Source organism: Alternaria metachromatica (assembly GCF_023757995.1).
Source record: "Alternaria metachromatica strain BMP 0045 chromosome Unknown scaffold_7, whole genome shotgun sequence".
NCBI classification, from domain to species: Eukaryota; Fungi; Ascomycota; class Dothideomycetes; order Pleosporales; family Pleosporaceae; genus Alternaria; species Alternaria metachromatica.
Window position 1 is genome coordinate 1,156,301 of NW_026055498.1, and position 23,377 is coordinate 1,179,677.

Below are 23,377 nucleotides of genomic sequence, written 5' to 3' on the forward strand. Positions count from 1 at the left end.
TAAATCACCCTATCGCAGCAGATGGGGTGTTGCGTGGAGTCAAGATGCATTGTCGACGCCTCGGGGTTCCTGCCAGCCTTCCGCGTGCATTTCGGAATCGGAACACTAGCGCGAAATCAGAAATGTCGGCCCGGCATCGACGTGTCGCGCTTAGGCTACATAGACGCGTCTTTGCAGGTGATATCTGGTGTCTACAAACGTCCTTCTCTATTTCCCTAAGCCATCGTTCGTTGCACCTTGCCCTCCACATCGCCCTGCTCGCCCTTGCCCTTCCACTCCACCGTCACGGTAATACCACGTTCATCGCCCTTCTCCTTCGCATACGTCAGGCTTCCCTCCAATACCGTGCCCTTCTTATATGTTTGCTTCTCCGCGACCTCTGCATCGAGCAGCAGTACTGCCTGATGCCAATGTGTAGGTGTGTTGCTTGGACCCGTCGAGAAGCCCAAGCCCGGAATACCGTTCTTGCCCCAGTCAACGTTGTCAAGCGTCTTGACATCCTGTGAGCTGCCAGGGTGGATGAAGATAGTGTCAAACCATATCGCGACGGCCTGGAGAGATGTGATATCGCGGTCGAGTGTCATGCGAAGAGGCACCTTGAAGCTTAGATCCTGCACGGACACAGTCTTCATCTCCAGCAGATGGCTTGTCGCAGTGCCGCAGAGCGCCTTCTCAGGCACGTCAAAGACACCGATTTCGTGTGTGTTGAGCAGACCACCTGGGATCATGGGTGAAAAGTCGAATCCGTAGATATCTTTCCAGAACTTCTCGCTCGTGCTGTCTGCTATCCAGTCGGCATCTGAGATTGGCGCAAGACGGATGTTGCAGTGGGACGGCACCATGATGCCGTCAGGCTTGAGGTACATGTCGCGTGCGCGCAGGACCGAATCCAGCATGCCTTCGAAGAGGAGACCGTAGCCCATCCATTCCGAGATGATGATGTCGACCTTCTCCTTGCCAATCAACCGCTGGGTGTTGAAGTCTTCAGCGCGTCCTTGGATCAGTTCAATGCGGTCTTGGTAGCCGTTCTTCGCAATGATCTCCTTCGCGCGGACAGCGATGCCAGAGTTGTCGACTGCGAACACCTTTTTCGCACCTGCACGTGCGCAAAAGAGGGACAGGATACCTGTGCCGCACCCGACGTCAAGCACGGTCTTTCCAGCAAAAACCTCGGCGTTCTTCTCGATGAAGTCACGGTACCCTTCTGTTCGTACGCGATCCTCGATCATCTCACGATGAATGCTGTTGCCCTTGTATGATTCGAAGTAGTCCTGGTCCCGATCATTGGTGAGCTTGATCTTAGAGAAGTCTTCTTGCATGTCCTTGTGCATCTTCGCCTCATACTCGTCGTAGTCAATGGCCTTGCTGTCATCGTCTGGCATTAGATCTCCAAGTTCAAAGAGTAAGGCGTCATCTTCCAATACTGGCTGTAGGTATTTGTCGCTTGTGAGATCATCTAGATTTACTTTGATACTCTTGGGATCTGTGCCTTTTTGCGCTTCTGACCGGAGGTAGTTGACCAGCTTAATGATGGTGATCTCGTCCGCGTCTAGTGCAGGCAGTCAGTGGTTATCCCAAACAGGTAAGGCGTAGAACGCATAGATGAGCGTTGAATGTCGGAAGCCGTACCTGGTCCAAGTCCTTTGATGGTTGCTGGCAGATCGAATCCGTTCTCAGTCTTGTTGTGCTCTACCATATCCGACACACGAGTCCATTGTCGATCCGAAAATAGATCTTTGAAAGTGGTCGTATCCGGCTCGCTTGCGTCTTCGACGATGCTGCCGACCGAGCTCGCAGTGTCCGATTCAGTGTCTGACATGTTTTCTGGTGTGCCTTTTGCTCTTTTTGCGAAAGCAGGTCTTTCGATTTACGCAAAAATTGCAATGAGTCGGGATGTCGCGTCAAGTTTCCTTTGGTGGGGGAAGGCTCTGCGGTTAGTGTGCTTTTGTGGGCGATGCTGCGGGGCAGGTTTGTCGCGCCTGCCGTATCTTCCTCGCACCTCCTTTCATCCTCAACCACCCCTTCGCATGCCATAAATACATCATCTTCATCCATACCATCTACTGTGTTGATTACCCCTGAGGAACTCAGTTGCGATATGCTAACTAGCACTGCAAATTCCGCCTTGACTACGTTCGTGGTGGAATGCGACTGTTTGCGCCTTCCATGCTGTGACGCGCGGCCATACCATCGTCACAGGCGTTCTTCTCGTCAATTCTGACTCTTTACCACTCTCCCTCCACCTCACCTGGCTCTCGATACAGTCATTCGCAAACTATTGTGTCTCTTACCATCGGAAGCAAAGTTTCATTCTAGCGACATGCATATTAATGAACAGGAGTCACGCGGAGATTTGCTCTCATCCATTATACGCCTACAGTATGCTATCCATGCGTGCGTTCGTTCCCAACAGTCGCTAGTGGTGAAGCCGCTTTGTTGCTGTGCGTTTATTTAATATCTGACAACGTCGTTCGTACCTTCCTCTAGCTTCCACGCCAGCATCGAACTTTTACCGCGCTTTCGCTACACCAGCCTCAGGCCGTTATCTTGATCGCGACCGTGTCAGGTGTATCGGTCAGCTACTAATCAGAATCGTCCTCGAGCATCTGGCGGGCGAGCTCAATGGCGTGGTCAGTCACACGTGGCTTCTTGGTCGGCGGAAAGGCGTCGGCCTCTACGTTCGCTGCCTTCACAACCTCGGGCTCCTCGTTCTCGACCTCCATATCCTCGGCCTTCACGTCTGCGGTCTCCTCCAAATCCTCTGCCACCTTCATGTGCTCGGTTCCACTGCCGATTTCCTCCTCGTCTGAGGTATCGCCTGCCTCGCTTCCGTAGCCATGCTCGACTTCCTCTTCGTCACTCTCCTCACCAAGAATCTCAGTCTGATCCTCGACTTCGTCGCTGTCGGATGCCAGTGCATCGCGCTTGCGTTTCTTGGAGATCTTCCTTGCAGTCGAAGTAATGCCGGCACCGTCGTAGTCTTCGTGGACCACTTTGTCATCGCCAGTCTGTGTGTTCACAGATCGGAACTTGGGCTTGTATACCTTGGGTTTGCCAGTACCCTTTCGGTGGTTGGCACGCTTCTCAACTGGAAACTCTGAGAGAGGAATCATGTGCTTAGGGTACCGCTCCTCATCGCCCACTACACCACCGGCTTCAACCAGCAGTCGAAAGTCTCGGGCGTGCTCACGGAGATACGCCATCGTTTTGTTCTTCGTCGCATGAGCCGACGTGATCTGACCTCGAAGGGCGTCCAGACCACGGTTCTTCCCACCAGCCTTGTTGATGGCTTCGACGATCTTGGACAAGTCGGCGGTGGTAATGGTGTCGTACGCGTCAAAACCTTTGGTGTGAACGAAGTCGTTGATGCCAGTGTACATGGCGCAGATCTCTGGGACGGTCCAGTGGTCACGGTTCTTCTTCTTCTCGTAGGCGGCGTTGGACCGGCGCGAGATCTGGTCGATCCACTTGTTGTATGCGTCTTTCCATTTCTTGTCGTTTGGGTCAATGTTGGCGAGTTTCGACTGGTTAACGTGGACGTGTTCATATGCGCGGGTACGGGCGTTGAAGCGGCGGAGGGCGATGCTTGGGGTGAAGACCTCATTGATGCCCTTGAAGGTCCGCTCCCAACGGTTCTCGCTAACCTTGTTCCACTCTACCACAGGGTTGTTCTTCTTCTCCTTGTCCTTCTTGGGAACCTTGCAGCTCTCGAGGTCAGGGAAGAAGATGCAGTCATCGGCTTCGTACAAGTCCCGGTCGGCGGATTCGCGCTTCTCCGGGATTATGTTCTTCTGGATGAACCAGCTCTTGCCATCGGGCATTTGGATCTTGAATGTCGCCTCGATCTTGGTGGGATCAGTGTCGTGGGGCGTGAACGTCTCTTTCGGTGTGAGCTCCTTGTTGACTAGCTCTCGGCCGGCGTAGGGCGCAGGGTCGTCCGACAATTCGCCATCGCTGTCTTCGTCAACGGGGAGGGATTCTGTATACGAAAGGTGTTCCGGCGGGCTGCTGGCGGGCACCTTGACCTTGGCCTTGGTCTGGGGTGTTGGCACCTCCTCCGCGCTGGGAATCTCGCGGGCCAGGCTACCGATCAGGTGGGGCGGCATCTTCTTCCGTCCTTGTCCTTTCGTGAAGGTCGATCGGATGCGTGTAAGATATGTATTGGGAGCGTAGGAGTATGCGCTGGATTGAGAAAAGCCGTGGCAAGAGGTGGAAAAGCCCTTCAGAGAAATCGTTAGTCGATGCGCTTCAAATGCCGGATTGAACAGATGAGACGACTCCAACGGTGCTGCGCTGTTACTGCGTACGGGAGTTCAGTATTTCTAAACTTACGGCGCGATGTCGACTATGTTTGCGGGGTACAGTTGCGAAGTCAGCTGCGCAGATATCACGCGTTACAGTCCTGAGCGCGCGCCAGATCGAAAAGGCTGCTATGACTAAGTCCTTCCAATTCTCAAAGTAGAGACTTCAAGGTGTGGTGACGGTGGCGCGGTTGGTCGCGGACTGAACTGAGCAAGATATACGCCAAGGAAGGGGAAAACTCAAGATTTCAAAACAAGGCTTAACAAATTGGGACAGTGCGCGCGTCACTGCCTAGGAGAAAGGCCTCAAAAGGCTCATTCACTTCTGGTGTTTCGACTCCGATGAACCGGGCAGTCTCTGAGATATTAGAACAATCCTGATCCTGTGCTTGAGAGCAGCTACTGTTTCTGTCGTCGACGCGCGAGATAGTCATGAGGATACAGAGTTTTCGAAAACCGTCTGATGTCGGCTGGGACGATCGAAGCTGCGCTGTACATCCGCGCATTGACCGAAGTCAGGGGATGAAAGACAGCTTGGTATTTGTCTAATTACTGCTGGCCAGCGTAAGCAAAGACGCCGAGTACATCCTCGAATCAGCATTCAAGACTTCTTCTGACCTCTTGTCCTCTGGAGCGACAGCCTCAATGGCAAGATCCACTTCGTGGCGACGAGCCTTCGAGATACCAACGTCCAAATCGAGCCCGATCGAGCACGCTAAACCGACATGGTGAACCTCAGGAGGCAACGATTGAGTTCAAACCTATCTTGCGGAGAACAAAGTACGCTTAGTGTTCACTGGTTCAACATTATTTTCGCGACAGTCTATCCTATGGGCGTCTTTGCTGACACTGCTGTGTTCATCACATCAATACTCGGCGACTAACAATGAGGCTCGTTCTTTAGAGCTGTGTGACCTCGCTTTTTGACTAGCGCGTCATAACATGCTCGCGTCACTATCGATTTGCTCACCCGCGAGCAAGACCTCTTCACTTTCGATCGCCAAAGCTTTTGAAGCGCACACTGTTACTGCTGGTCCTTCATCCAAGCCAAAATCCGCGCATGCAACGTTCCGTGTGGCATTGAGAAATCTGCGCGAGGCTTTGCAAACATGGATAGCAATTACACAATGGAGAGCGACAAAGGCAAGCGAGCTGATGCGACCCACCCCGCGACTGGCGACAGCACCGACAAAACTAGCGATAGTTGTGAGTATAGTCGCGTAGATATTGATAATATCTGCAATCAACATTGACGCTCTACACTCTAGACACGCCGCTTGCGCCCATCACCGCGGAAGCACACCGTAACAGCGATCGGGCGACTACCAGAGACACGGCGCCAGATTGCAGCAACGAAGACGAGATGGCACCGCTACCAACATCGCCGATCTTACCCTTGGGGCCAGAGAAACTACACGTTCTCCTGACATACTCGGCTCTACTGGCGTTGACACGACATTCTTCGCAGCCAGTAGTTGACTTGGACATGCAGGCTCAAGTTCGACAGCTCGACGCCTTTCTGGCTGGAGATATCACCGACGAAGGTGTCGCAACACACTGGTCCGCCGAAAGTCAGCGATCCGAGCGGCTTCAGCGTTACCAAAACTTGTGTGACGAGCTCGTCCCCAACTTGACAGCTGCGATCAAGAAGCAGTCGCGGGAGAACCTGAACGCGGAGCCCAAGAACCGCGTGCACGGAGACAGGAATCCGGAGCATCAATCACTCTCGCAGCTATTCTTGGCCAAAAATCTGGTAACCATGTACGGTGCGTGGGTGGAGAAGGCCAGGAAAAAATGCATTGACCCTGATGTCGACCCTTGGACGAACCCGACCAAGTTCAGTAAGGTGATTCCGGTATTCGAGTCCATATTCACACTGCAGTATAACTTCGACGATTGGCAACACACGTCACCCAAGCCGGTATTCAATCAGACGGCGCGGCTCGATGCCGAAGAGTTCATGCGCGTGATGGATAACCGCGACCAAATTCGGGTGTATCACCGTATGAACACTCCGCTCGGGAACGTCTTCGCGCAAATGGACGTCATCCCAGAAATTGCCACCAAGTACAGCAAAGACGAGTTGACCAGGATGTGGCGCGACAAGACTCGTCCCAAGTATCTGATACCCGATCCTACGACCGTCACGATCCCGAACAAGCAGAAAAACACGTATTGGCAGAGATCAGATGACGGAAAGACTTGGACGCGCGGCGAGACAAGCTGGACACCTACCTTCAAGTTTATGGTCTTCGACACAGCCACAGATGCGTACATTCACGAACACCTCGTCGACCTCGACCACCTTGACCGAATCGATCTTAACGATGATACTTCGGTTTTAAAGTACCGCAAGAAGCTCTCGCAGTGGCGCAATCGCGACACTGGTGAGACGACCAAGATGCGTGATCCCTGGACCGATGACGAGCGTGCCATCGTTTACGAGTGGGTGAACACTTGGGTCAAGAAGAACGGCGTGGACAAGCTCCTACCTCGGGTTATGGAGAGTGGGAGGGAGGATCTCCAGGCTGCTCTTGTGTCAAAGACAGGGTTTCTGCGTTCAGTTGACTCGGTCAGTGGTTGGGCGAGACAGCAGATCACCAATAAACCCAACGAGCCCCTGGGAATGCTATACATCGAGGGCCAGAAGCTGGCTGCGCGTATTGAAGCTGGTGAAAGCATCCCGGACGACGAGCGCTATCCTGATCAGGCTATCGACGTCGCCGACTTCTTGGCAAAGGCGAACCCGCAGACATCGTCCGAACACAACAAATCCGGCAAGAAGCGTAAGCTCGATTCCGACGACGAGACTTCCATCGAATCTGGCTCTGACGAAGATGACGATGACGACGATTTGCCGCCCTCTTCCCCGCGCAAGTCTGATAAACGTCCCAGGCTTAGTGCCAAAGGCAGGATACAACCTGGACGAGACGCGCATCTTACCAAGGCCGAGATGGATGCTCGTAATGAGGCATATGCTGCTAAGCAAGTCGATGAGACAATTGACGACGATGAGGATATCAACCGCGAAGTTGACATGATCCTTGAGTTTGGCGATGGTGATGAGGAAGAAGTACTTGAAGACGATGACTAGACTTGTTCTTTTGTCAGAGGCGTTGTGGGGTGAGAAGGAGTCAGCAAGAATTCGGCCCAGGTAGAGATGGAAGGTCTCGCCATTGTCATCAGCGGTTTGCGTGGAAGACGAAGGTAGTGCGCTCAATGACACAGCTAGAGGCGCATTAAGGTCAGGCGGAAGGGAATTGGACTTCTTGTATACCTAGGTAGTCCATTTGTTCAATCTGTCCATTACGCACTGTCCCAAGCTACCGTGGTATATCAGCGAAGATATGTAATTATGCAGGTTGATGCAGTCCTCCACGAGGCGTGACCATTGTTCTGTGGTGTTGAAGTTTGCAACAGCTTCGACACGCCACCCTGGCGCCAGGGACCTCGGGAGTTGCTGAGTCATCTAGCGCTACCACTCTAGCCTGTTCTTGACCGGAGCGGCTTTCTCGCTACTCCTTTTCACCCGCATATCCATCATCTACACACATCATGCGTCGACGACTGCCAGCCCTTTGCGGACCGGCAAACACAGATGCCACGAAGCAGCGACTGGCCGGTGTCAAATCAGCAACCAGCTCAATGAACAGGACTGATAGTCTTCGCTATCTACTTCCGTAGTCGCGCCGATATCTGCCGCAAGCCGCTCAAGATCTCGGGACCGCCCGCCCAGCGGATTCTTCCAGTACGAGATCATCACGCAATTCAAGTCAATACTTCACCATGTTACCTCTTGGCTGGATGTTCTCCTTCTCTTTGCGTCTGTTGGACTGATGCAATACGGCTCGAGATGCACCGCAGACTGTTCTCTCCGAAAAGTCCACCACTCTGAACGGCGTTTTGCATCATCTACTGCCCTTTACCCTTGATAGTGCCCTATTGCCCAGACTGATCCTTATCTCTCCCCATATTTTCGAGCCTTTCGCAATATACAGACTCTTGGAACCTGCCTGTTCTGTTGTCGCGAACAATGGCATTGATTCTACAAGGCCCGATTTTGCGGAGTGCATTCCGATGTGGGATCTATCCACAGAATACGACGCCGGATCCCGTGTTCATCGCCTCGCGCCCGGTAGTCACGCTCGAAATGGAAAGCGCTGGCCGGAAGAACAGGGTTGTTTGCCATCCCGTTTCCAAAATTACCCCTGGCGCGACCGTCTTGGCCGACCATGAGTCGGAAGATTCTCATCTACCGCTACCGGCATCGCCTCTTATACGAACTACATTACGGGAGCTGAGCCCAAACAGGCAGTAGTCAAGAAAAGCGCGATGCTTGGATTAACGATTACTCGTACAGTAGCCTCTGCGACGAAGATGGTGCAAGTCAAAAAGCGCACGTAGTCCAGCAGTAGTTGGCAAATCGACCTTGATTTCCACACGCCGCACCCACGATCCACAGGCAAAATGCAGTTCTTCACCCGCATCACCGCGCTCGCTGCAGCTGCAGCCCCTTTCCTGGTCCAAGCTGCTCCCGTTGTGGCGCCTCCAGCAAACGAGATCATCCCCGGAAAATACATCGTTCAGCTGAAGCCTGATACCGACGTTGCATCCATCGCAGCCCACCACAACACTGTGCGCAGCATACATGCCCGCAACCTGGCTCGACGAGGCGACGATGGCCCCGTTGGTGCTCCAGTGGACCGCGAGTACGGGTTTGGCGACTTCAAAGCCTACGCTGGGTCGTTCGATGAGGCGACCGTTGAAGAGCTGAAGGCTCTCCCCGAGGTCCTCACCATTGAACCGGACTTTATCGTGAGGATCAACGCGGTGGTGACTCAAGCGAACGCACCGTGGGGTCTAGCCAGCATCTCTTCCCGCAAGGTAGGAGCCACTTCATACGTGTATGATGACACCGCGGGCAAGGGTACCTTCTCCTACGTTATGGGTAAGTCACGAAACTGATGAATACATTGACTTGGTATTGACATTATCTTTAAGATACTGGTGTTCGTATCAGCCATAGCGACTTCGAGGGACGAGCAACCTGGGGCTACAATGCTGTGAGAGGCACCGCCGACGCCGACAACGAAGGCCATGGAACGTAAGTCACACCCCTTAAGACATGCATTTTCACATCCTGACAAGTCCTAGACATGTAGCTGGAACCGTGGGTGGCGCCAAGTACGGTGTTGCTAAGAAGACCAACATCATCGGCGTGAAGGTCTTGGACAGTGACACCGGAAGCGCATCAGATGTCTTCGCTGGATTTGACTGGACGGTCAACGACATCGTTTCCAAGGGCCGCCAAAACACCGCCGTCATCAACGTCTCGCTCGGCTCTTCCGCGTCAACAACATGGGATGCCGCTATCACTGCAGCATGGAAGAAGGGCGTTCTCGTCGTGACATCAGCAGGAAACGAGGATTCCCCTGCTATCAACAGCTCGCCAGCTCGCTCCCCTGAAGTTATCTGTGTTGGTAACATCGAAATCACCAACAAGAGACACAGCGGCGGTGGAGGCTCCAACTACGGCGCTGCGGTCGACATCTTTGCTGCTGGAACGAACATTGTATCGGCATCCAACCTGGGCGACACAGAGACGAGGACGCTGACCGGTACTTCCATGGCATCTCCTCACGTAGCGGGCTTGGTCTCGTACCTCCGTGGTCTTGAAGGGCCGTCAACTGCTGCCGATGTCAAGGCGAGGGTGTATGCGCTAGCTACGCCCAATGTTGTGACGGATCCAATGGGCTCGGTCAACCTACTCGCGTTCAATGGTAACAGCAAGTAGTATCCATGTACGAACTGTTGTGAGACATTTGCTGACTTCGCACGTCCATCTTTAGGCAGGGTGACTACCGTTGGGAGCCCGAGCAACGGTACCGAAAGCACGAGCGAAGGTACTGGAATCCAGAGCAAGGGTGTTGTTAGCTCAAGCAATGGCACGACAGTCCCTTGCAACGGTACTGTCGAAGCGCGGAGCTCATGGAAGCTATGGTAGTTCATGATAGTACTATTGGAACATTAATCGGGCGGATCAAGTCATTAATATTGCATCCTCGACTATTCTCATTTTTATATACCATCGAACAGGCCAAAGTTCAACTGATGCGCTGTTTCTCAACTCGCGCTGACTAACACGCACGTGATAAAGCCCGTTTGCTCTTTCCTGAAGCGCACGCGTCGCACCCCCACCGCGCCCTCCACACCCTTGTCACTACTCATCCTGTCTCTCCGCTCTCGCCCAGTTCCCATCGTCCCGGATGTGAGAAATGTCGCGTCCAAGCCTCCTCGATGGGCAAGCTGCTCAGCAGCATTGCGACACTCAATCCAGTGATACGCGCAATGATTCCGAAGCCCGTGAACTTACCCCAGAACTCACCACTACCGCTACCGGCTTCAAGACGCGCCTCAATGACGATAGTACTGTTATCTCGGAATATTCACAAAGTCTGATAGACCCAGTGAGCAAGGTCAACGAGAGCGAGTCTCAACTTCGACGTGAACGCGATGCTGCTCTCATTACCGTTGGGGAACAGAAAACGAAACTGAACGATCTGTACGTCAAAATCGGACGGCTGTGGGAGAAAAACGATGCCCTCAAAGAGAACATCACGGCATTGAAGGATCAAGAGGACAAGAATGAAGAGCTTTGCGAGACATGCAAGGCGAAAGAGACTGAGATCGCTGAACTTCAAGAGCAACTTGGCCCTGCAGGTGAGTTATCCGAAGAGGACAAAAACGTTGGTTCTTGAATGAAGAAGTGTGAGCTTTTGTTGAGTGTGCAGACTAACGAGTGATACATAACAGGCGCACGAGCCAAGAATGATCCCGACGAGGACATCGCATTGGCCGGGTTACGTATCGTATATTTTAGAGCAGAGGAAGATTTGCGAATTAAGGGCTCTGAGCACGCCGCGGAGATAGCGAAGATAAGAGAGGAGCATGAGACCATCATTACTCAACTCCAGCTGGGATTGCGCGATGCTCGCTCCGCTACCAAGAAAGAGCACGCAGAGAGGTTGCATACGCAGGAACAGCTTTCCAACACCACAAAAGAACTCTCAGACACTCAGAAGCAGCTCTCCGACTCGGAAAAGCAGTATCGGATACTCTACGATATCATACCCAAGCCTGGAGGCGGTAAGATGGTAGAGTCGTACCCCCTAATCCAGCCGCGCTTGAGCCAAAGCAGAGAAATGGACAGCTCCTCGTCTTCGGTAACGCCCATTTCGAGGCTGGAGCGAACATCTCGCTCGCATGGTAGTCATGGCCAAGGCCATGAGGTTCATCCGTCTCCGTCACATACTTCTAATGGCTCGGGGTTCAGCCTGGATCAAGACAGTGAGTAGCGCAGGCATGCTTCCTCGAAGCCTAAACTTCCACCAGCACTAACATGATGCCCAGCCCTCAACGAATTTGGGATCGCGCCCACATCAACCATCGACAAGCGATCGCACGAACTTGACCAAGATCAGTCATCGACACAGCGATCGAACAAGCGGAAGAAAGACGTGTTATCATCCCAGAGAATGCCGCCTATCTTCTCTGCCGATGACATAACTTGGCTATTCTGCGTCTTGGGTGCAGGCGGAATCAGCTATCATAAGCTCCACGAGTTGTCTCCCGGCGCTCAAGAGAAAGTTATAGAAAGTTTCCAGTCCTATTTCAGCGCCAAGAACGACGCCCAATATGACGCAACCCAGGCCATCCACCACAATACCTATGCCAATATGGTCAGGGTTAGTAGTCGGCCGGCGAATGAAAAAAAGGATGCTGTGTGCAGAATTTCGTGATTGCAAGAGGGAAAGTATCAAGTATTACGCACCAGGTTGGCGAGTGTGAAGCTTGCGGCCCATGTCAGCGCAAAGGCTGTCCGTGCGCCAGGATCATTGTCCACCACGGCCAGTGGGCCCTATGTTGGTACCGGCAGGGCTCAGGTGCGTCGTCGGGTACCGAATGGCAAGACGCAGCCTACTGGATAAGATAAACATTGTGAAGTCGTCATCGCTCACCTGAGGGAGGTTTTGGATGTGTACGCTTCGAGATAGAGTGTCCAATCAGTATCATACAGTCAATTTTCATTTCGCTCGCAGATAGAATGCACTTATCAAGAGCATGTGGGGATCAGGCCCTATGAGTGTACTGAGGACTCGTCGCGTGCACAGTATTGGGCCACAAAAGCGATATTTTGGATGACTATGAAGTGAATATGGTGTATGGATTGCCTGAAATCGAACTTCTTTCCATGCGAGATGCTGGAACGAGACCCCAGCAAATTCAGTACTTACATGGATCAAGCCGCTATGGCCCCTACGCTGTGCTATCGTCTAAATTGCCATCGTTTGCTCTAGTTAGTCGACGCTGAATGAGTCGCTGCAGCAGCATCAACTCTGCGCGCTCGTCGTCAGAGGGCGGTGGTGGGTAATTTCCGCTGCCCAGAGTGACTCGAGCGAACGACTGCACAACAGTATCCTGGCTGCGCAGAACCCCACGATGAATGAACTTCTCGCTTACTGCCTTTGAGATGAACTCCCAGAGAGCAGTCTGCGACTCCCAAGGCTGTGGAGTATCGTTTTCTAGGCCACCTGCATACGCCCCGCTGATCCTGATGTATTCGTCTAGCATGGGCCTGTTGATGAAGACCTGAGGTACGCTGCAACGAGAGTCCAACTCGGTAGTATCCTCGCAGAGTTGCACGATATAAGACAGTAGATTCGGCATCGCGGCGTTCCGGTAGCGAATGAACGAGGCCTTGTAGATCGCCTCGTCCTCTACAGAGTGTAGATGGATGCCATTTTGCCTCTCTTCAGGGCTGCGGTAGAACATTCGGTGAGCAATGGCAGCTACGCTATCACTAGTACAAACCGGGAAGGATCGGTATTGGCGTCTGGATTGCAACAAGAGCTTGTAGTAAAGTTGAATCCACGCACGCTGATCCGCGTTCCATTGGGTGGTCGGGGTGGCTGAGGTATCGAGGTTGTCGGTCATGGTGATAACTTTGTGTGCTGATCGAAGGTAACGCCATAGTGGTCTACTAATTTATACGCCAGGGTGTTTGCGAGGGACGGTATCAAGATGGTTCTATGACCAAGTCACGCTGGGCTATAACAATCGCGCGGAACCACGTGAAGATTACTTGTCCTACCACTACGTTGCCACCATCTCACACTGTTCACAGCATCCTCGTAATTTGCTCGGCATAACACTATCAGGCTCACCCTGTAAACTCAGTGCTAGGTCATGAAGGAAGGCTAAGTTTCATTGTAGCTGACATCTACCTTATCTAATCTAGAGACCCTTTAGTCTTCATCCGTATCAGAACCTTCCAATCCATCCTCAGACTCATCATCCCCTGGAACCTTGATGGCTGCTTTCGGACGTCTTTCCTTCTTCGAAACATGGTCGCCGCGTGCGATTATCTCTCTCATTTCCTCTGCACGGTTGAACAAATCTGTGATCCGCCAGTTCGGTACCGTAGGGTCGTCCTTGCGATGCGCATCTTTTATCTGATTGTAGACGCTAGTTGGGCTGCGATTTGACACCTCACCTTTCTCTGCACAATCTGCCTTTATCTCCTCCGCAAATTCTATACATTTGGCCTTCTTGAATTTGTGTAGCTCGAACTGGTCCACGCCGTTTTTGTTGCACCACCTGTTAATGCAGCGCCAAAGGGCGCTTCGTTCGGCCGTGGTCCATCGCGGCCTGGATCCTGTGGTCGGCTTGGCTACATGAGTAGACGGCATGGGGCCGCGCTCGGGATCCTGTGGTGAGGGTGGATCTGGATGCAACTCTGCTGCTAGGTCCATGAGGAACTGCCAGAGCGCGCCATGACTCTCCACATCTAGGTTGCTCTCATCATCGATGACGTTGTCACGTATCTTCCGATATGCTTCGAGATGTTCTGCTGTGATGGTCGTTCGCAAGGCTTTTGGGTGATCGCCCTCTCTGATGAATAGGTTCACTCGCCAGTGTAAATTCATGGCCGTTTTTACTGCCAATCTATCTGTTTTGGCGTTGAAGAGACTCATGTCTATGCCAGAACTGTCGTTGAAGTACATGTTGTATTGATCCAGGGAGCGCTCTGGATGCCGCAAAACGATGGGTGCCGACGGAAGTTTAGTGGTAGCGTATAAAAGACCGAAATGCAGCTCGAACCACAAGTCCTCGTCGGACATAGGGTCTGCGAAGTCTACTTGCTCTGCCAATTGCGCTTCGTATACACGTCTTGCATACTCACCAGTAAGTTCTACGCCGGGAGTACCCTTATGGATGCAGCTCAGGATGTACTCTTCCGTCATCGATGGACAAGGGCCCATTTGATCTTCCAGCTCAGTCAAGCATGCTTTCGGGTCCTCGGTAGTTGGCGCAAGTGTAGTCAGAAGGTACTGCAAGGCCATGGTTCGTTCCGGCACTCCTTCGTTCATCCATAGTGCAATAAGATATTCGCTGATGTGAGAACGGTCAACACTCAACCTTCTCAAGCGCGATAGGACCTCTGCCGCTTCACTCTTGAAGTCTTGATGCACCGACAAAGCATACTTCCACTCGGCTTCGATGTGTTCGTCGCTAACACCCTCCTTGATCATGTCGTAGATGTGTAATCCATTCCAGTGCGGGTAGTCGCCGGCTTCAGCCTTGAGACGGGCGTAGAGTAATATTGCGTGTTTGTAGTGATCCTCTGAAGCCATGGTACTGTGAAGTAACGATAGTCTGTCAGTAACTCATTCGATGACACCAGTCTTTATACTTGATTAGCTTTCGACCTTCCTCGCGCGCTTCTAGCAGCAAGCGACACGCGATACCTTTCCCGCGTGTTGATATCGATGCATGGCCCTCTTCAGCATGTCATTTGGCAAGCCACGCCTACACGCTTATTGTTTGCGTGTATGTCGCGCGGACGTCTCGTGAGATTGACGGCTCAGATCAGCGATGCTCAGCTGTATCAGGGTTACCGGGCTGCAAAGCTGCGCAATACCGTGAGAGGCTTTCTACGATGCGCTTTGACCAGAAGGACTAATTCATGGTCATGGTGCCCGCGTATGCAGCGGATCTACATAGCATGTCGCGTGTTTTGGGGTGCCCAGAGGTGAAAGAATAGTCTGCATGGTCGAGTATTGAGGTCGGCTCGGGCTGGAATAGACGCAGTAGCGGTAGTACTGCGTAGTAAAAGGCATTGTGTCTGCAGCCTGTCGCATATTGTTCGACCGCTCTTTTGACGAAGATAAAGAGCGTGAGAGCATTGCGACGCGGTTTAGGAGGATGCTTAACAGTAGGTATCGGGTTCGGTGAGGAGGTTTCCCGCATCGACGCGTCGGCAGTGACGTCATGACCTACTAGCTGCAAACCTCAACCTCACCTTGGCGCCTGGCTTTGTCGTCTTCCGCCATCGCATCACGACTTGCTCGCATCCCTCTGCCCAAATGACTTTCGCCGCACGCACGTATGTTCCTCGTGACAGGCTCAATCTATTCAGGCAAACGCATGCCATTCCCTCTTAAGCAGGCGCGCGTCGTGAAGACACTCAGTAAGCACAACCAGCACATTTGGATATATATCTTTCATCTTTTCATTGCTATAGTAACGGGCGACGGCCTCGAGAATTGCTGATCGTCGGTTCCTCACAGCGCCACTCACGCCTTGTCCAATCTACAGCGCTACCTTCAGTCACCACCTTCCAGCTCATTGGCGAAAGCCGTTGCCTTGATGTCGCCCCGACGGACATATACTCCAAGACCACCTACGTCCCGCCCATTCATCGAAATCCGCTAAATACATCGACACCACCTTCTTCATCCAATTTCCTCTCCTTGTCCTCATTTCTTGCCGCTATCGGGCTCAAGATCCGTCGCCTTGAACACATCCCGAGGCTTCAGCTCTGCCTCTGTCACGGTATTCTTCGGATCGGCCTTCCTAGTCCTCAGCGCGTCAGCTCGGTCTTTAATGCGCTTGTAGGCAGCCTTCTTGTGGACCTGAGTGCGGACACCGTCCATCCCGCGAGGGTCACCTGGATACGTAATCTTGTCTAGGGCCCTATGAGCGTTCACGGCGTCGGTAGCCTCGTAGAAGAGGGCACTGATGTTGTTCGCCCAGTAGATCAGGCCCTTTTCGGCTATGATCTTGTTGAAGAGCGCTATGATGACCTCGCGCTCTGCTTGCGACCAGGCATCGTTCAGCTTCCGATTCGGTCCATGACCCTTCTTGATCTTTGGCTTTGCGGTCTTCTGGGCGGTTTTCCGGATGGCCTTCTTGGCGCGCTTCTTCGGTGACGCTCCGCCCTCTTCCTCTTCTTCATCTTCCGCGATGTTTTCGTCTCCATCCTCATGCTCATCTTCACTCTCCTCTCCCACCACTGTGTTTCGCCTGGTACGTTTTGTACCTGTCTGCGCCTGTTTCGCTTTGCCGGTTACACGGACTTTTCGACCGGACTGACGGATCGGTGGGAATGCGTTGTCGTCGTCGAGGGCGGCGGTGGACTTCCTGACCCTCGTACGTGTCCGTCGTGTAGTCTCCTCCGTGGCTGGTGCATCTTCCTCCGGCGGCAAAGCGCTCTCTGTATTCTCAAGGTCGTCTTCGGGCGGAGAGCTAAGGGTCGAGCCTTCATACATGTCGTCGTCATTATTGTCCGCAGCGGTGTGATTCTCGTCCGCGTCTGAGCTGGTAGGACTGTGTCCCAACGATTTAGGAAACCTTGCGCAAACGATACGATACAGGAATTCGCGAATCTCCTTGGTCTGCCTCGGGTCTTCGATCGGCAATTCGAGGCCATAGTCTTCGCGAATCTCTCGGTACTTGTCGAAGACTTCCTGCTCAATTATCCACATCTTACCCCTCATGAACTCGCCGGTCTTCATCGCCTTCCGCGCTAATTCATCCGTCTTGTTCAGCGCCCAATGTACCAGCTCCTGTTGTTTGAGCAGGTACTCTTCTTGGGTTCTCGGGGTTGCGGCGGCGTCCTGTTCGGGAGTGATCTCGGAGGTATCTTGATCCTCAGTCCTAAAGAACCGGCGAAAGACGTAGTAGTAGCTCTGACCAGTCGGCGGGAGTACTGTACAGATGGGCAGGAAGGCGGCGGTGAGTGCAAAGCCGGCTTGCAACTCGATGAAAAGGCGCTCGTCGACGCTCCAGGGAGTGCTCGCTACTTCATCGGGAACATCTTGAGTGGGTGTGGGTATGTCCTGGGGACGGCTTCCCTCTGGGGCGACCGCATCTTCGCTGCTCCGGAGAGTGCTCGCTGCTTCATCGGGAACGTCGTGGATAGGTGCGGGTGCGTCCAGGGGACGGCTTTCATCTGTGACGACCGCATCTCCGATGCTCAATGAAGTGCTCGCTGCTTCATCGGGAATGTCTTGGGTGGGGTTGGATGTGTCCTGGGGGCGGCTTTCCTCTGAAGACGCCGCAGCACTGATGCTCAAGGGGATAGTCGCTACTTCATCAGCGACGTTTTGGGTGGGTGTAGATGTGTCCTGGGGACGGCTTTCTTCTGCGGCGGTCGCATCTGGCATGATGATGTCACTCATGGTGGCTATGCGAAGAGCGTGTTCGGTCGGGTCGTGATAGTTTAAAGTGCCTAGAGAGCGACAAAGGGTTGTGGGTGTCTTTAACGAGTTGATTGTAGGTGGTTGCTAACTTGTAGCAAATAGTTATCGACTACTCACTGTTGTGATGGTCAGTGCGCGGTGGCTACCTTGAGTTTTCGAGCACGCAACGGATTAGCGCCACCGATTCGTGTCTTTCACTACATCGTTCGGCGTGTGCGATGCTGACAGTCGAGCATCAAGTCTGGTCAAGCTCACAGGACACAGGTGATACCAACTTGAAGGAGATAGCAAACATCGATCATACCTACGACCTACGACCCCTCCGTCTCGCTCTTATACCAATCTATAATCTCATCATCTTCAACAACCACAGAACCATCATCACCATGCCGTTGCAAATCCCTAACAGTTTGCACAGTCCAGCTCCCAAGCACACCAAACCTCTCCCGCATATCCTCCAACAACATCCTTGCTCGCCTCGTCGCAGGACTCTCCGAGCACTCCCTATACGACTCCGCAAACAAATCGCCGTCATCGTCACTATCATCGTCATCGCTATCACCAGGGTGACCAACACCTTCCCCATCTCCGTCGCTATCGAGGTTGTACGCCCAAGGATTCCCCAATTGCTCCGGATTAACATTCCCCGATCTCGAGAAATTGGCATTCGAGTGCACACATCCCTCATCCTCATCCCCAGAAATCTCCTCCATAATACCTCGATCAACATGTCTCTGCGACCGCGTCATCCTAACGCTACCCATATCTTCAACCCGGGTCTTGAACTTGTTCCTCGTCATGTAGCGGGGTGGTAATAAGATGCGGTTACCAGCTGAGTCTTCCGCGGGGTACTCGTTACGCACATTGCTCATTTCGAAACGGCCGATCCATTTCCCGTGGCGGTCGCGGCCGGCTACTTCGTTGTTGGGCAGGCGGTTGTGGATGAAGATTTCTTCTTGCTCCACGCGGTACTCTTTTTGGTAGCGGGGGGTTGGGTCGAGTTTCTTGATGCGGGTGCCGGATGCGTCGGTTTTGTAAGGGGTGGGTTTGCGGGTTGGCTGGCCTGCGGCGTTGTTGTCGTGCTCGTCGTTGTTGTTATTGTTGTCGTTGGGAATGGTGTCTTCGACTCTTTCGTATTGGAAGTCTCGTTGAATGACGGTTACAGATCTTGTAGTCCCCCAAGCAGGTGAGTCGAAGGAAGTAGGCCAGTTGAAGCTGGTTTCTGTGCTTCCGTGGTGTGGTACATGGTCTGCTGGTAGTAACGCTAGAGTGAGGGGGTTGGTGCTATATCCAGAGTCCTTATCCGTCTCATTCTTCTTGTTTCGATAGGCAGTTTTGTTGATACGCCATGTAATATCCACCATACGACCCTTCCTCTCAAGCTCCTTGTCCTTCTGCCGCTTAACCTCCGGGCGATACTCTTCTTCCACCTCATTCACATCGATCACCTGTCTTCTCCTCCTCGGAAAACGCTCTTCGAGGTGTTTGTATCGCCTTTTGAAGCGTGGTAGCTGTTGTGGCGTCGTTCCGCGCGGTGGTTGACTGTACCGATGCGCAACGTCAGGTTCAATAACAGCAGGCGCACGTTTACGATAGGCCAGTTTAAACCTTATATAAAGACGAATCATATGGTTTCGCCACGCCATATACGGTTCGTAAAACGCGCTTTCTCTATCGTTGCTCATCGCTTTGATTACCAGCTGACCAGGTGTTCCATTGCTGGGCTTGCCTTTGCCTTTGCCTTTGCCTTGTTCATCCGCAACCGCTTTCAACGGTAAAACGTCGTCTTCGTTATCCGCCGTCGCCGCTTTGCGGAGTTTCTCTCTTGCTTTGATGGCGAGTTTCTCCGCGTCGGTCTCTGCGTAATCTTTGTCTGGGTTGAGGAATCGCCGGTTCCAAACATTTTGGTAGTAGAGATAGTCTTCCCATGACGCCTGCGCATATCTATGCTCGATGAACTTCCTCCACGTTTGATGCGGACCATGGGCCTTAGTGCTGGCGGCTTTTGCAGGTTTGCGTTTCTTCACTATTAACTCTTTATCCTCTTTGGCGATCGCGTCTCCGCGCTCATCGAACGCTATGGGTGCTATCAACTCTTCCCACTTTTGCTTCGATGCCTTGTTGTGTTTGTTAATAGCCTCTCTCGTCGTCGCGTCTTGAGCAGCTAGTGTGGACTGTGTGAGCCATGCCAGCAAAGCTTCTCTCGTCTTCGTCAACCATTCATCGAAGTGCGCTTGGGTCACGGGCTCGGGTGGCCAGTTCTCGATTAACGTTGGGTTGCTGAAGCCATCGGGAGCCCGTGGTCGTTGATCGGTCATGTCAATTGGAGTGTTGTAGTATGATGTGATGTTGTGTGATGGAAAGCCAGCAATTTGCCGAGTCCAGCGCTTCGAGTATCCGTCGGCAACGCGCATCTTTACATGCGTCGCGCTGGTTCTTTGTTCTTTATCTTCACAGTGTTACGCATGCAGCGCCAGTTCTACGCGGGTGTTTTGTCGCAACAAAGGAAACATTGGTCTCATGAAATACGGAGTGTCGACAAAGAACAAGATATGTCAGCTGTGTTCTGGACGCACAGTCATGCAATAGAGCCGCTAGAATTCACTTTGGGTACTACATACTTCTCGAGCTATCCTCAAAACCCTTGGGGTGTAATGACACAGCCGTAACCTCTACCGTCGATACCACTCTCCAGTCGTCTCAACCGCTCCTTCCTCAAAGCTCCTCATCATCATCCTCATCATCATCCTCGTCATCGACAGACTCATCGCCCGTAGACTCAGAATCGCTCATGACATTCCTCTGCTGCGGTTGATCCATCTTAGGCCTGGATTTCCTCTCCATGAGCGCGTCCTTCTTCTTGATGGCAGCGTCGCGGGACTCAGCGAGCACAAGCTCATCCTCGGGTAACTGCTTCTTCGTGACGAGATCTTTCAAGTCACCCATGTATCCCATGGGCGGAATGTCGGCGGTGTTGAGCATCGCAGTGACTGCCGCCGCGCCATCCTCGCGAGCATGTCCCTCATGCCAATCCTCGAACTCACGTCGAGCAGCCTTCTTCTTCACAAAAGGGTCCTCTTGCAAGTCGCTGTTGAAGGCCTCGTGGTTGAAATCATACTTCTCGTTCCTCTTGATGCGCTTATCAAGATCTTTGATCGCTTCATGGTTCCATGTATTGTCGACTGAGCCTGCGGGCTTGGACGCGCGATGTAGGGCGACTGCTTCTTCGTCTGACTTGGGCATGGGCGACCACTTCCAGCCCGCTTTCTTCGCGGCTGCAAAAACTTCTGGCGAATCTGGTATGACTGCCGTCTCAGCTGGCTTGACCCATCGCGGCTTTCCCTTTGGCTCGGGCGCTTCGGGCGTTTCGGGCGCTTCCGTCGTTTTCCGTGAATCAGTCATCGTTTTCTTGGCGGGGCTCGTCTTCTTGGTGCTTTTCTCTGGAGGAGGTGGCGGAGAAGAAGGGGCGCTTGACCTGCCCGAGGTGGCCTTACTAGTACTCCGCGTGTTTGATGCGGGATTGTTGGCTGTAGGTTTGGTGACAGTAGACTTGGTGACTGTAGGCTTGCTTCCTGTAGGCTTAGTGGCTGGTCGTTTGCCCCCTGGAAACTTGCTGGCTGTGCTGGGTTTAAGCTTGAGCTTGACTACCAGACGTTTGGCTTGTTGTTCGCGCTCAAGAATCTCCATGCTTTCGAGTTCTTCGTCGGTGTCAGGTGGTGTGGTGAGAGTAGAACCATCGGAGACATTACCGTTGTCTTCTTCTTCCTCAGCTTGATCTTCATCCTCTTCTTCAACTTCATCCTCAGCTTGAGCTTCTTCATCTTCTTCTTCATTGACCTCGTCATCAGCCGCAGCGGTAGTAGTATCCACAGCCGACTCCCACTCTCCTTTGATATACAGCTCGATCTCGTCATCCGTGATGGTAGGCATCCAAGTATCCTCCTTCTTGCTCTTCTTGAGCTTAGGTTTCAGCGCGCCCATGCGATCTCGCAGGCCACGGAGTGTCGTACCAGCACGGTTGAGGTACGAATTTAGTCCACCCGGGGGCCTGGTACCGAGACCCTCCTCTATGGGTTTGCCGTTCTTGTCCCGAATATCGGTCCGGTCCTCAAAGTAGTCGTTGAAAGCCTTGTAGATGAGTTCGTTGTGAGGCGCGACGAACGTGTCGGTCTTCCCAGCAGCAGCTTCCAGAAGCTTTTCGTGGAACAGCTCGAGATAGGCGGTCTCGAACGGAGTCCATGGTGTGTGGGTAACTTTGGGAGGGAACTTCATGTTCTGGACGAAGATTTGGTTGCGCCACTTGTTGATGTCCCTGATATGGTCCTTGGAGTTCCAGTCGATATCAGTCGCTTCCCTCCTTTCGTATGTAAAGACTCGATCTTTCTCGTTCCTGTCATGTCGATGGTGGAACGTGAGTGTCAGTCGATTTGCCTGATCCTTACCGACGACGAGCGTCGAGCGTTCGTCGCCGCCTAGAATCTCCCATTCGAAGTTGGCGTCTTCGTCTGGGGCCTTGACTGCTTTTGATCCGGGATGCGCCGGCTTCCTCGGCTTCTTGCCGGTACTGTTTGGAGGTGGTGTCTCACTACCGCTCTTCTTGTTTCGCGGAGATGTGCGCGTGGGAGTGCCGCTTGTCTTGGCTTTCTTCGCGGGCTTTGGTGTAGTGGGTGCGTCGTTCTTTCGCTTCGGAGGCATCTTGACGGTACTGAGTGGTGGATCGTTTCAGTTGATGATCTGAGCAGCGGGTATGAACTTGGAAACCAACGGATGGGAAGCGGGGTATAAAGTAAACAGAGAATTGATCAGAATGATAGTAGCCTAGCTTCCTGCTGCGGGCCATTCACGAATTGTTTCTAGACCCTTGTGAATGTGTAAAGAACAGTGTAGCCAGTTCCAATGATGGTCAAAGCTTCTCTCCGAGTAGAACGACATAGTGAAGGAGACCATTTGTCAGTCATTGTATAATTCGAAGCACTGTTATGGTCTAGCGATGGTACTCGTTGGTATTCGGTACATCAAGACGTGAATAGGACGCTTTGTGGCTTTTTGCATGGTGTATATAGATCCAAATTTCAATGGTGAGTCGCTTGAGAAGGTAAGGTAATGACAATTCTGCGTGGTATCCATCTTTTATCTTTTCTAGGACGAGAGGGTTTGCGAAAAACATCAGCTCGTCGGTGTCAGTTAGTTGTGAAGATACTCACGTGGACCTATCTGAAGATTGTTCTTAGCAAAGTGCGAGACACCACGAGCAGGAGCATACTAGAATGTAACAATGATGATTGAGCACGTTGGCGCTATTGAATAGAGTTCCACCGCGTCCAGCAGTCGGTGTAGCCGTCAGGTATGATGTGTTGTAATATATGTCCAGCATGTGGAAAGTTTCGATCACGGTAGTGCTTGACGGAGATAATTGTAGACGAGCATCAGCGGAGAATACCACTGATCGTCGCGATCCAGAACCCAGACTACACCAGTACATCTAGTTCGGCGCGAGAGACGGAAAAGATGGGCAGTTCGTGTGGAGCAACT

General features: G+C 52.7%; 10 protein-coding genes across 10 annotated transcripts; 4 read left to right on the forward strand and 6 right to left on the reverse strand.

Moving 5' to 3' along the window:
• Positions 1 to 215: 215 nt before the first annotated feature.
• On the reverse strand, positions 216 to 1,819 carry J4E83_004378 (uncharacterized protein; the record flags this gene model as incomplete). Its single annotated transcript, XM_049331307.1, has 2 exons — positions 216 to 1,549; positions 1,630 to 1,819. The coding sequence occupies 2 exons, from the start codon at positions 1,817 to 1,819 to the stop codon at positions 216 to 218; spliced, it is 1,524 nt and encodes a 507-aa protein (XP_049189853.1).
• Positions 1,820 to 2,582: 763 nt separating this feature from the next.
• On the reverse strand, positions 2,583 to 4,106 carry J4E83_004379 (uncharacterized protein; the record flags this gene model as incomplete). Its single annotated transcript, XM_049331308.1, has 1 exon — positions 2,583 to 4,106. One exon carries the CDS (start codon positions 4,104 to 4,106, stop codon positions 2,583 to 2,585), a length of 1,524 nt encoding a protein of 507 aa, XP_049189854.1.
• A 1,322-nt stretch (positions 4,107 to 5,428) lies between these two features.
• Positions 5,429 to 7,395, forward strand: J4E83_004380 (uncharacterized protein; the record flags this gene model as incomplete). The annotated part of the gene is made up of 2 exons (XM_049331309.1): positions 5,429 to 5,507; positions 5,570 to 7,395. 2 exons carry the CDS (start codon positions 5,429 to 5,431, stop codon positions 7,393 to 7,395), a joined length of 1,905 nt encoding a protein of 634 aa, XP_049189855.1.
• A 1,283-nt stretch (positions 7,396 to 8,678) lies between these two features.
• On the forward strand, positions 8,679 to 9,266 carry J4E83_004381 (uncharacterized protein; the record flags this gene model as incomplete). Its single annotated transcript, XM_049331310.1, is given in 2 exon segments — positions 8,679 to 8,687; positions 8,706 to 9,266. The coding sequence occupies 2 exon segments, from the start codon at positions 8,679 to 8,681 to the stop codon at positions 9,264 to 9,266; spliced, it is 570 nt and encodes a 189-aa protein (XP_049189856.1).
• A 132-nt stretch (positions 9,267 to 9,398) lies between these two features.
• Positions 9,399 to 10,095, forward strand: J4E83_004382 (uncharacterized protein; the record flags this gene model as incomplete). The annotated part of the gene is made up of 2 exons (XM_049331311.1): positions 9,399 to 9,405; positions 9,464 to 10,095. The coding sequence occupies 2 exons, from the start codon at positions 9,399 to 9,401 to the stop codon at positions 10,093 to 10,095; spliced, it is 639 nt and encodes a 212-aa protein (XP_049189857.1).
• Positions 10,096 to 10,718: 623 nt separating this feature from the next.
• Positions 10,719 to 11,059, forward strand: J4E83_004383 (uncharacterized protein; the record flags this gene model as incomplete). Its single annotated transcript, XM_049331312.1, has 2 exons — positions 10,719 to 10,727; positions 10,778 to 11,059. 2 exons carry the CDS (start codon positions 10,719 to 10,721, stop codon positions 11,057 to 11,059), a joined length of 291 nt encoding a protein of 96 aa, XP_049189858.1.
• A 2,547-nt stretch (positions 11,060 to 13,606) lies between these two features.
• On the reverse strand, positions 13,607 to 14,995 carry J4E83_004384 (uncharacterized protein; the record flags this gene model as incomplete). The annotated part of the gene is made up of 1 exon (XM_049331313.1): positions 13,607 to 14,995. The coding sequence occupies one exon, from the start codon at positions 14,993 to 14,995 to the stop codon at positions 13,607 to 13,609; it is 1,389 nt and encodes a 462-aa protein (XP_049189859.1).
• A 1,125-nt stretch (positions 14,996 to 16,120) lies between these two features.
• J4E83_004385 (uncharacterized protein) lies at positions 16,121 to 17,824 on the reverse strand (the record flags this gene model as incomplete). Its single annotated transcript, XM_049331314.1, is given in 2 exon segments — positions 16,121 to 17,802; positions 17,821 to 17,824. The coding sequence occupies 2 exon segments, from the start codon at positions 17,822 to 17,824 to the stop codon at positions 16,121 to 16,123; spliced, it is 1,686 nt and encodes a 561-aa protein (XP_049189860.1).
• A 332-nt stretch (positions 17,825 to 18,156) lies between these two features.
• J4E83_004386 (uncharacterized protein) lies at positions 18,157 to 20,259 on the reverse strand (the record flags this gene model as incomplete). Its single annotated transcript, XM_049331315.1, has 1 exon — positions 18,157 to 20,259. The coding sequence occupies one exon, from the start codon at positions 20,257 to 20,259 to the stop codon at positions 18,157 to 18,159; it is 2,103 nt and encodes a 700-aa protein (XP_049189861.1).
• Positions 20,260 to 20,560: 301 nt separating this feature from the next.
• J4E83_004387 (uncharacterized protein) lies at positions 20,561 to 22,540 on the reverse strand (the record flags this gene model as incomplete). The annotated part of the gene is made up of 1 exon (XM_049331316.1): positions 20,561 to 22,540. One exon carries the CDS (start codon positions 22,538 to 22,540, stop codon positions 20,561 to 20,563), a length of 1,980 nt encoding a protein of 659 aa, XP_049189862.1.
• Between the last annotated feature and the right edge of the window lie 837 nt (positions 22,541 to 23,377).